This window comes from Otolemur garnettii, unplaced genomic scaffold, assembly GCF_000181295.1.
Source record: "Otolemur garnettii isolate 467f Iridium unplaced genomic scaffold, OtoGar3 scaffold00018, whole genome shotgun sequence".
Classification (NCBI taxonomy): domain Eukaryota; kingdom Metazoa; phylum Chordata; class Mammalia; order Primates; family Galagidae; genus Otolemur; species Otolemur garnettii.
The window spans coordinates 8,416,441-8,427,428 of record NW_003852413.1 but is presented as its reverse complement, the minus strand read 5'-3'; the positions used below and the strand labels follow the sequence as shown (position 1 = coordinate 8,427,428).

The window sequence follows — 10,988 nt, the reverse complement described above, 5'->3', positions numbered from 1 at the left end:
ACTGATTCCCGGTTTTGTCCTTAATTAGGGAGTGGCAGGCAAACTCTCTGAGGTGTTAGAAGCACTTGGGAACAAAATCCCATTCAGGGATTTGGGGACAAGACTCTCCTGGTATGGATGCTCAAGCACTGAGTATCAGAAAACAAAAAGGGAAAAAAATAAATGAAATCAAGCCAGACTTTTTAATATTGAAGATTATCAATTGATTCACTATGTAGGCAGATTTCAGCAAATTAGACATAATGACATGAGGGAGGAAGAAATGGGGACAAAATAATACAAGGTTCCATTTACGAGCCCAACAGAGTGCTAGGTGTTTCCACATACCTTCCATCATTTAACCATCATGACACCTCCATTTAAAAAAACGAGAGTCAGAGCCATTAAGGACCAGGCACACGGTCCCATGGGCTCAACTGTGGCGCCTGGGTTTGTTCTACCTCTGAAGTCTGGGGTTTTTCCATTATGGGGTTTTCAGAATGGAAAAACTCCAAGGCAGTCTGCAAGTCGGCTCAGATTTCCTCACAGGGAAGAGACAGGGAATACCAGTGTCAGACCCCTCTGAGGTCAGGGGCAGAGACTTCAAGCTCTGCCTTTTTACAATCTAGATCAGTCAACTTCTTAGAGGTCAAAGTATGTTTCCTTTGAAGCCACAGTCATCTCCTACATGTGCGTCATCAAAGATGATGTCTTAACCCCAGACCCTTTGAGCTATTGGAAAAATAACTCAAAAAGTCTGCACTCTATTGAGGAACTTTAGAGCTTAACACTGATGTGGGGAAATGCTGCATTTTTCAATTTAAGAATACGTCTGAGAGGGTAAACCAGAATGTGGAGAACTGGTGAGCCCCCTCAGTAGCCTGTGACTGATGGGCCAATCTTTCTTTCTTCCTTCCAGATGTCACAGTGGACCCTTGGCCTCCAGGGACCGTTAAAATGAGATTAAGATCTCTGGGCTGGTTGGAACTAGCCTAAGACCAAAGAGCAGTCATGGATGTGGCGGATGAGCTACTCAATGGAAGCCACACGTGGCTGTCCTCCGCCCTGGACTTCAATGGCTCGGTGGCAGCAGCCAACAGCTCAAACCAGACAGAGCCCTACTACGACCTGACGAGCAATGCAGTCCTCACCTTCATATATTTTGTGGTCTGCATTGTTGGGCTGTGCGGCAACACGCTTGTCATTTACGTCATCCTCCGCTATGCCAAGATGAAGACCATCACCAACATTTACATCCTCAACCTGGCCATCGCAGATGAGCTCTTTATGCTGGGTCTGCCCTTCTTGGCTATGCAGGTGGCTCTGGTCCACTGGCCCTTTGGCAAGGCCATCTGCCGGGTGGTCATGACTGTGGATGGCATCAATCAGTTCACCAGCATCTTCTGCTTGACGGTCATGAGCATTGACCGCTACCTGGCTGTGGTTCACCCCATCAAGTCAGCCAAGTGGAGGAGACCCCGGACGGCCAAGATGGTCAATGTGGCTGTGTGGGGAGTCTCTCTGTTGGTCATCTTGCCAATCATGATATATGCTGGGCTTCGGAGCAACCAGTGGGGGAGGAGCAGCTGCACTATCAACTGGCCAGGTGAATCTGGGGCGTGGTACACAGGGTTCATTATTTATGCGTTCATCCTGGGGTTCTTGGTACCCCTCACCATCATTTGTCTTTGCTACCTGTTCATTATCATCAAGGTGAAGTCCTCTGGAATCCGAGTGGGGTCCTCCAAGAGGAAAAAGTCTGAGAAAAAGGTCACCCGCATGGTGTCCATCGTGGTGGCTGTCTTCATTTTCTGCTGGCTGCCCTTCTACATATTCAACGTGTCCTCTGTCTCTGTGGCCATCAACCCTACCCCAGCCCTGAAAGGCATGTTTGACTTTGTGGTGGTTCTCACCTATGCCAACAGCTGTGCCAACCCTATCCTGTATGCCTTCTTGTCTGACAACTTCAAGAAGAGTTTCCAGAACGTCCTCTGCTTGGTCAAAGTAAGCGGCACAGAGGATGGGGAACGGAGTGACAGTAAGCAGGACAAATCCCGGCTGAATGAGACCACGGAGACCCAGAGGACCCTCCTCAATGGAGATCTCCAAACCAGTATCTGAACTGCCCTGGGGCAAAATGAAAAACCAGTCAAGCTCCCCCTACTGGTGATGGGCTCCCCCTGCACCCTGCGCCACCCTTACCAAGCCTCCTTCCTTCCTCCCACCTGTCACTCCTGGCTTCTAGAATAGGGATTGCTCAGCATGAGTCCCATTCAGAGAACTGTGTTTGAGGCGGCTTGCCTGACTGAATGATAATATACTAACCCTCTTGCTTAAAGTGAGCATTTAAATGCAGGCAGACGATTCAAAGTCTGGAGAAGAGGGGACTGTGCCTGGGCATGATCTTTAGAAACTCTGATGCTCAACAGACATAGAAAAGTATTTCTGTGTCCTTTGTGTTTAAAACCTAATGTGTAATCTTGTGTTCTTATATTTATATCTGTATGCTCCTGTTTAGTCTCTGTACAGTCTTAACTTACATTCCTGTGTTTGCGCACACAAGTAGCAAATTCAAGTGTGAATAGTGCGGGTGGATGTTTACCCTAACACAGGACCCACAGAAATGGACTTGCTGTGAGGTCAATAAAATTAAAGCTTCGGGACTCTTGCATGGGCCTTACCGAGGCCCAGGGGGAACTCGGGCATACATTCACATGGTCATGTGTTTTTGTAAAAAAATTGTAAAAGTAAGACATTTTTGTATTCTCTTTCCTAAAGATGGCTCCCTAGCTTGTACAAGCTTCTAGTCTTACAGAACTTGCCTCTGCCCCTGGGTATCTGCATCATTAACTTCAGGCAATTTAGGTCAAAGTAAGAAGGGAGAAGATAGTGGAAAGCCCAGAACATAAATTCCCCGTGTTTCCACTTCTCAGATATAATCAAAGAATTATTCAATTTGCCCAAAAGGACTTAAGGGGTTGTGTTCGTCGGTCACTGATCCCTGTATTTATCGAGATAAAGCCGGCTTTGTTAGAAGATACATTCTTTTTCTTCTTGTAGTGGTTTCATTTTTCTTAGGGGGGGACTATGGGGGGAAATCACGAGAAAAAGGAAAGGCCAAAAATGGACTATGACTCTCATGGGGAAACAATTTTACTCTCCCCACCATGGAAATAAAATGAATGGGCGAAACAAAATTACACCTTTGGGAGAAACCATGAGATTCTTGCTTTTTTTTTAACGTCACACATAGCTTCCTAATGAAAAACAAAGGACGCATAATTCCACGGCTCCTCCGAGGAGGAGGGGTTTATACAAGGCTGGGCATTGAGAACATAAGAATGAACACGAAGGCCACGGACACGGCTCATAAAACATAAGCACCAGACAAGGAATATGCACGGGGGGGAGTATTAGAAGGAGCTAATACTCCTCACAGGAATCACTGTGCCACCATCCTTGCTGACTGTGTCCATATTGAGTGTCATATCTTTAATGCCACTGACTCTGAGCTATTTCTCAAAGACTGTTGTAGATAAGCACTTCACATCATAAAGTGGCATTTTTTTTTGTCCCCTAAACTGCCATGTACAAGCAATAAGAGACAATGCTCATTTCATTGACTGATCACAGTTTCCAGAATATGAAGAAATACGAACCCTGGTGTTTGTAAGGATGCCACCGCCTCTGGCTTTTATGTCTCTCAGTGTCTCACGTATGGATTTTACCATATTTTAAAAATGAGCTTCCTCCTCTGGCTCCCTACGCAGGGGCTGTATGACAAACAGATGACTAAGTGTTCCACCTGTGGCTCTCACTGCTACGTGGTACCTTTATTCTACGTAATTCACACCACATCATTCTCGAAAGTACTTACTGTGGCTCAGAAAAATATGTTCAGTAAGATTTGGGAGAGATAAATAAATCCATGCAAACATAAAAAGAGGTACAAATTATCAAACAAGACTGTAGGAAAAGCTGTTCCCCCAAAATGCACATAGGAAAGGCTTGCACCATTACTAAAGGCAGAGTCGGCTCAGGGCTGCCCAGCAGCTGCATCGGATAGAGAATGACTTCGTTTTTAAAAACTAAACTAAAATAAAAGCAAGCAAAGACTTGGAAGGAAATAATTTAGATGCAACTTTATGATCACTATAATATGAGATGTTGCAGGGTCTTTGAGACAATACCTAATAAATGTTGACACTTGAGGAAATGACTCAAGGATAGTAAGGATTGTTCGAAATAATTTCAAGGCAGGTTAGACTAATTCTACAGCACCTATCCCTTTGTGATCAGAGAAACTGCCCCAAGGAGGCTGGGGTCCAAAGTAGCTATCTGCTGGCTGGGCATAGTGGCTCATGCCTGTAATCCTAGCACTCTGGGAGTATGAGGTGGGTAGGTTCCTTGAGCTCAAGAGTTCAAGACCAGGCTGAGCAAGAGTGAAACCCCATCTCTAGTAAAAAAAAACTAGCCGGGCCTTGTGACAGGCAACTGTAGTCCCAGGTACTCGGGAGGCTGAGGCAAGAGGATCTCTTGAACATAAGAGTTTGAGGTTGCTGTGAGCTATGACACCACTGTACTCTACCCAGGGCAACAGAGTGAGACACTGTTTCAAAAAGAAAAAAACCAGCCATCTACCACCACAAAATGAAATTTGTACCCAGGGGTGGGTACTCATTAGCAGGAAAATCATTCTAAGGCTAAAAGACTGAGCCTTTAAAATTGATGTTATAATTCCATCCAAATAAGCAGTTAGGTTTCTACCATATTGAAAAGTAGTCTCTACTTTTTGAAATATCTATTTCAAGGATGATGCTCTCTGGTTGTTTTCTCTGATGCAAAAAAAAAAAAAAAAAGAGGAATGAACATTTGAATTTAAAGGTTAATGCAATTTTAATTGAAAAATACAATCTTAGCCTTTACTCAACATTTCATTATAAAGATAAATCTGTTGAGTGCTGGAAGGGTATAAAAAGTAACGCACCCCACAGATTTTAGGACCCCTGATCATTTGGGTTGTGTTACTTACCTTCCTTTAGCAAGGGTAATAGAGCACTGATTAAACCCAAGTAGACCAAGTGAGAAAGGTATTGGGGAGAATAACGCGACGTTGTGGCCTGTGCTGAATGATGTTGGCTTGTGTTTCAGTAATACAGAGAGTTGCGTAACACTGGACATGGACATGGAACTTTGATGGTGTTTGTGCCATACCTTGGAACAGTCTAGAAGACAGAAGGACACTGGACGGTGAAATGGGATGCAGAAAAGAAAACATGAGCTGCTGGGCAGGGTTTCCAGAGCCAGCAGTGAGCTGGGGCCTATTTGCTTACACAAACGTAACCTTCTCTCCATAACAGGACACGGGCATTGCTTCCCGAAGCTGGCAGGCCTGGCTGCCCTAGATTAGGAGCACCCTGCTGGAAAAGGGTACGGTCTGATCAGTAAGGTAGGAGGATGGAAGGGCTGTCAAGATACATGTCCCTAATCAGTGCCAAATGCGACTATTCTAGGAAGACAGTAAGTACAGTGAGGCAGACATGAATCTTGGCCTTGCCGAAGAAGAAAGGGGGTAAGAGAATCATCAAGGATTTCTGTAGGTGCTGGGGAAGGTCTGATTAGTGTTTTCAAAATGGGTATCACCCTAAGAATCCCAAGAGCTGCCAGGCCAAGCAGTTGAGCTTATAAGGAATGACTTATTTTTTTGGCAAATTCAAAAACACCGAATTTCCCATCAAATATTCTATCAGACACAAACCTTCACTTACGTGCCTATTTTGCTTCGAGGATCTGAATTTCTGGGAACATTCCCACTGGCAGAGACTCTAATTTTTTTTTTTTTCCCCAGCAGCTCATCTAGAAAGTAGGCACCAGGGACTGTGTTCTACTTACAGCTGAAAAGCTTTTGTAGCTGTTGTTACCCCACGTTAGGGTTGAGAGTGACATCTCAAGGACACGCTTTCACACCTCTCACCCACCCACACACACTCTTAAGGATGACCCAGCCCTTCCCTTAACTCAGCAGGGACTGAACACGGGCAGATACTCTAGTTTTCTCCTTTAGGTTCTGTGTATCTGGACTATGCTTAAAAACAGAGCTACATATTACCCAAGACTTAGCAGATGAGAAAGACTTATTCACTCTCCCAAGATTAAAAGTGAGCATAATATCATTAAAATGAAATGCAGGGGCTTGATCGCCCGGCTCAGGGAACATCTGCCTCTTTGTCTCATGGACAAAGATTTGCGGCGTGAGACAGCTGAAGACACAGAGTCAGCTTCAGGTGGGTGCAGAGGGAGTTTTATTTTTCATCTCTCTCTTTCCTGGCATTACCAAAGGGACAGGCCAGGGGGAGAGCAGGGCACCTCTTGGCCTGGAAATTGGTGTCTGGTGGGGAGAGGTGGCTCCTTTCTGTTACTGATCCTAGTACTAGATGTAGGAAAGGAATGTGCTGGTTAGAGATTAAAGTGCCCCATCCTTTAGAAAAGCCTATTAAGGAATGTGATGCAAGGCCACCTTACAAAGAAATCTGAAACAGCCTCATCCACTCCAATTATTCAGTGACAGGGACCTTCAACTGCTTAAGCCACAGACAAGGTCTTTTTTTTGCAGTGGGAGTCACTGAAGACAGAAAGAGAGGCTGGGGTAAACCCAGCCCTAGGGGCGGATGGAGTTAGCCCACTAAGACTAGTTTAGCCCCTGGGCTAACACAGAAGGAGACACAGTTGGAGACAGTTGTTCTAGGTCACAGTGGTTCCTAACCTTCCTAATGCCACAACCTTTTAATACAGTTCCTCTGGATTGCGACCCACAGCTTGAGAACCACTGTTCTAGGTCCTACAACAATCTACCTTGCAGATTTTGTAATCTACAACAAACAGATTACAAAATGGCCAGTATAGGGCCCTCGAAGGCACATTACTAGTCACAAGAGAGGAAGACCCACCAGAGTCAGCTCTCTGGAGCCACCTGTCAACTTGGTAGGGGCAGGAAAGGGGCAGCCAAGCTATCCCTGGGCAGCACCTCCTCTGCCCTCCCAGGTGGCTGGGCTCTCAGTTCTGGGAGGGGTCCCCAGGGAAGGGAATGTGTTCACTGCTGAGTGAGCTGAGATTTTTCTCATGGGGTATGATTTATTTTTCAAGAAACCCAAATGGACTTCCTATGACATCACCCAGGCTTAGTTGTTTCCGTAACGTTAACTGGCATCACACTTCTCAGGAGACATGGACCACGTTCTGCGGCTCTCAGGCTCTGCCCCACCTGTACTTTCACCGCAGTTTGTGCTCCTAAACACACACACACACACACACACACACAGAGGCTGCATGTGCATACAGGTACCGCTACAGAGCATGGCCCCCACTTATAATGCACATGCAATGTGAAGGGCACGCGTGTGTGCGCAGACATGCAAGGCCATAGCGACGTGTGTGTGACACATACATGCTTGCACAGTACACACCCTGTATCACTTAGGCAAGGCCTCCAATGAAGAGATTCTCCAAAGGTTTTCAAAGGAGGGAAGTCAGTGTGATTTGACTAACTCGTAAATAAGTTTCTGGCTATTTTGGCATTTTTTTCTAGACTGAAGCCACAGTAGGGAAGGGGGACATGGTGCGTGAGCTGATTTTTTTACCCAGAGGATTCTGTGTAAGCGCACAGACTGCCTGCCTGCCCCAGCCAGCTGTCCCTGCTATAACAGGCCGCCTCCATTTTTTAAAAAATAGAGTTGGCAAAAGAATGTGAATGGTTTCCTACAAATCATCCCCTCAGTCAACCAACTTAAAGGGCTGGTACTGCTGACAGTGATATTTCTGCATCAGAGACACAATTTTGTTGTAGAAAACTCGCTGGAAATAATTATTTAAATTGATTTGCATCGAGGACAATCTCCACAGACATTTTTACTTCTCCCCTCCCCACGCTTCTTGTTTATTTTGTTTTACTTCTTGAAACTGATGGGGTCTTGTTGTGTTGCTCAGGCTGCAATCAAACTCCTGGGCTCAAGCGATCCTCCTGCCTCAGCCTCCAGAGCAGCTGGACTACAGGTGTGCACCACTACGCCTCTCCAGGCTTCTGAATACAGATCAAAGGCTGAACACTCTGGGGACGCTGTGACGCTCAGTCACTGAGAAAATAAATCGCTTCTCTCTTCCTCACCTGGGAGTACACTTCCCCAAAGGAGTCTCTTAGACATAAAGACGTCCTCCCCTTGTCCGCCGGCCTGCAGCAGTCCATTTCCAGGGCTCAGGATATCTATATCAGGTCATCTTATTCACTTTCTAAGGACCTACCAGTATGTGATGGGAAGAGATCATCGTCGTATCCTTCTTTGATGAGCAGAAGTCTGATCTCCCGGGTTCAGTCCTGAGATTAATTAAAGCCAGCCTAGTTTCAGCTTTACTGCCAGCCTGGCGTGCCAGACGCTCATGGAGCAAAGGCTTGGACTGAATGAAGACTTACTTTATTTGGCTTCAGTGCAAATGCTTTTTGGCAGATTAAATTCATCTTGTAACTCTCTCTCCCCAGCTCCCAGGAGGATGGGCTCTGGAGGCGACAGAGCATAGCTGTGCCACCTTTCTCCTCTGCACCTCTAGGCGACCACATTTTACTGTCTCCATATCCAAGGGCTCCTTACCTCAGAGGCGGCAGGAGCACAGAACCTCAGCCACACCCTGTGGCCTCTGCGAGGGGCAATCTTTGCAGCCAAGGAAATTTATCCCTTCTTGGCTTTAGACGGAGCATTTCTGGTCCAGCTGAACAGACATGAAATCTGGTTTGCTACCAGCAGGAAGGTTCTGGGTTATTGGACAGACATGAAAATGTGCATTTAGAGGGTTTGGGGTTTTTTTTTTTCCCCTTTATTATTATTTTTTTTTTTAGGGCTTCCTTACTGCCTGCAGGAGAAATAAAGTAAATCCAAATTCTGAAGAAGAACCAAAAAGAGGCACTGATGTGGCAAGGAGCTTCAACGATAAAGTCTGTTTTCAGAGGTCACACTTTTGAGTGTGAAGGTCAGCGGAGGCCCAGGCACTCTCAGTGACATCAAAACGGGAGACGAGCTGAGAAGGGAGTCACACATGTTTAAAATTGGCCCATCAGAGTTCATTTCCTTTAATAATTATACTCTGCCTGTCTTTTTAAACAGTGTTCTCTAATATTTTGTATTTAAAATTTTAAAATGAGCCAAGCACAGTGGCTCATGCCTGTAATCCTAGCACTCTGGGAGGCCAAGGCAGGTGGATAGCTTGGGCTAAGGAGTTTGAGACCTCTCTACTAAAACAACCCCATCTCTACTAAAAAACAGGAAAACTAGCCAGGTGTCTGTGCATCATGGCAGGTGCCTGTAGTCCCAGCTACTTGGGAGGCTGAGGCAAGAGCATCACTTAAGCCCAAGAGACTGAGGTTTCTGTGAGCTATGATGATGCCCTATCACTCTACCAGGGCGACAGAGTAAGATTGTCTCAAAAAAATAAAAAAAATATATTTTAAATGCCTTCTCTTTTTAAGAATGCAACAGTGCCCCCTTTAAATAACCAGAAGTTGACACTTTCTTTTCAGAAAGTGTAGTTGGAATCTATTTCCAAGAAAAGGGTCAGCAGAGACTTTTAATCCAATGAATCCATGGTCTCATTCTCTGTCTCCATCTCTCTCTCCTTGTAGTCATTGCCTGTCCCCCTCCAACAGAGCAGTTTAACATGTAGCTGAGCAGGGGAAAAGATTCCTAGTTAGAACGATAGCTGAGTAAGATTTGTTTCTCATCCATCCAACTTGGAGGGCACTCAGCCAGTCCATGAAGTCCTGTGAGCGCCCGCCAACACCACTCTATTTGATTGCCAACAATAGTAACAGCAGATGGTTCAACTGTCCAGGATACTTTGAAAGCCTTTTCCCCAGGACAAGTCTCCATTCAAGATTCCAACATCCTGAGATCCTGGCTGAGCGTGGTGGCTCACACCTGTAATCCTAGCATTCTGGGAGGCTGGGGTGAGTAGACTGCTTGAGGTCAGGAGTGTAAGACCAGCTTGAGCAAGAGCGAGACCCTGTCCCTACTAAAAAGAGAAAAACCTATCTGGGTATTATAGCTGGCGCCTAGAGTCCCAGCTACTTGGGAGGCTAAGGCAGGAGGATCACTTGAGCCTAAGAGTTTGAGGTTCCTGTGAGCTACGATGACACCATGGCACTCTACTGAGGATGAGAGAGTGAGACTCTGTCTGAAAAAACAAAAATAAAAACAAACAAACAAACAAACAAAAAACCCAAAAAGCATCCTGAGATCTTTCTCTCAGTAAGAACAGCCTGTGGAATACAGACGATGGCTTTTAGAACTCATCACAAGCTGGTGTAAATCATACAGCACAATTTTCCTGAAGTCTTCCCACTCTTTATTTCATGGTTAATGTATCCATCACTCTCTGGCTGTCAGTTTCCAATAAGCAAACAACAGCTTTTTGTAAACAGTAGATCAATCCTGAGCAAAGGAGAGTGAACGTGCCTTCCACATGGCTCCTATACGGTGCCTCCCCCGCCCCCTGTCCTTTTGAGTGATGCTGTGACATTGTTGTGTTGCCCTCTTTTTAAGAAGGAGGTGGAGATAATGAATCCAAGCCTTTAAGCTCCTTTCCACCCCTGTTGAAGGCCAGATGGAATTTTCTTTCTCCTTCCACGCTCTATGGCCATGAGGAAGCCTGGGATATCTAGGAAAAGCCTCCAGCAGCCCTGACTGCAAAACCAGTTTCAATTATGTGATGAAATTGATGGCTTTAATATGTCAAGAGCAAATCCACGCCCGGCGCAGAGTTAGAACTTGTATTATTTTGATGATATTTTGGAGGTGATTTTCCTGCTAATGTGTCTTCTCTGCATGTCCAATATTTCGATGAAATAGCTAAAATTGCTTTTGTTTTTGTTTTGTTTTGTTTTGTTTGAGACAGAGCCTCAAGCTATTCCCCGGGGTTGAGTGTAGTAGCATCACAGCTCATAGCAACCTCCAACTCCTGGGCTCAAG

General features: G+C 45.5%; 1 protein-coding gene across 1 annotated transcript; it reads left to right on the top strand.

Moving 5' to 3' along the window:
* The first annotated feature begins 885 nt into the window (after positions 1-885).
* On the top strand, positions 886-2,393 carry SSTR2 (somatostatin receptor 2). Its single transcript, XM_003786170.3, has one exon. The coding sequence runs from the start codon at positions 991-993 to the stop codon at positions 2,098-2,100; it is 1,110 nt and encodes a 369-aa protein (XP_003786218.1). The 5' UTR covers positions 886-990; the 3' UTR covers positions 2,101-2,393.
* Positions 2,394-10,988: the final 8,595 nt, after the last annotated feature.

Excerpts from the sequence above, each read along its gene's own strand:
- SSTR2 (XM_003786170.3), top strand. The coding sequence starts at position 991 with ATGGATGTGGCGGATGAGCTACTCAATGGAAGCCACACGTGGCTGTCC.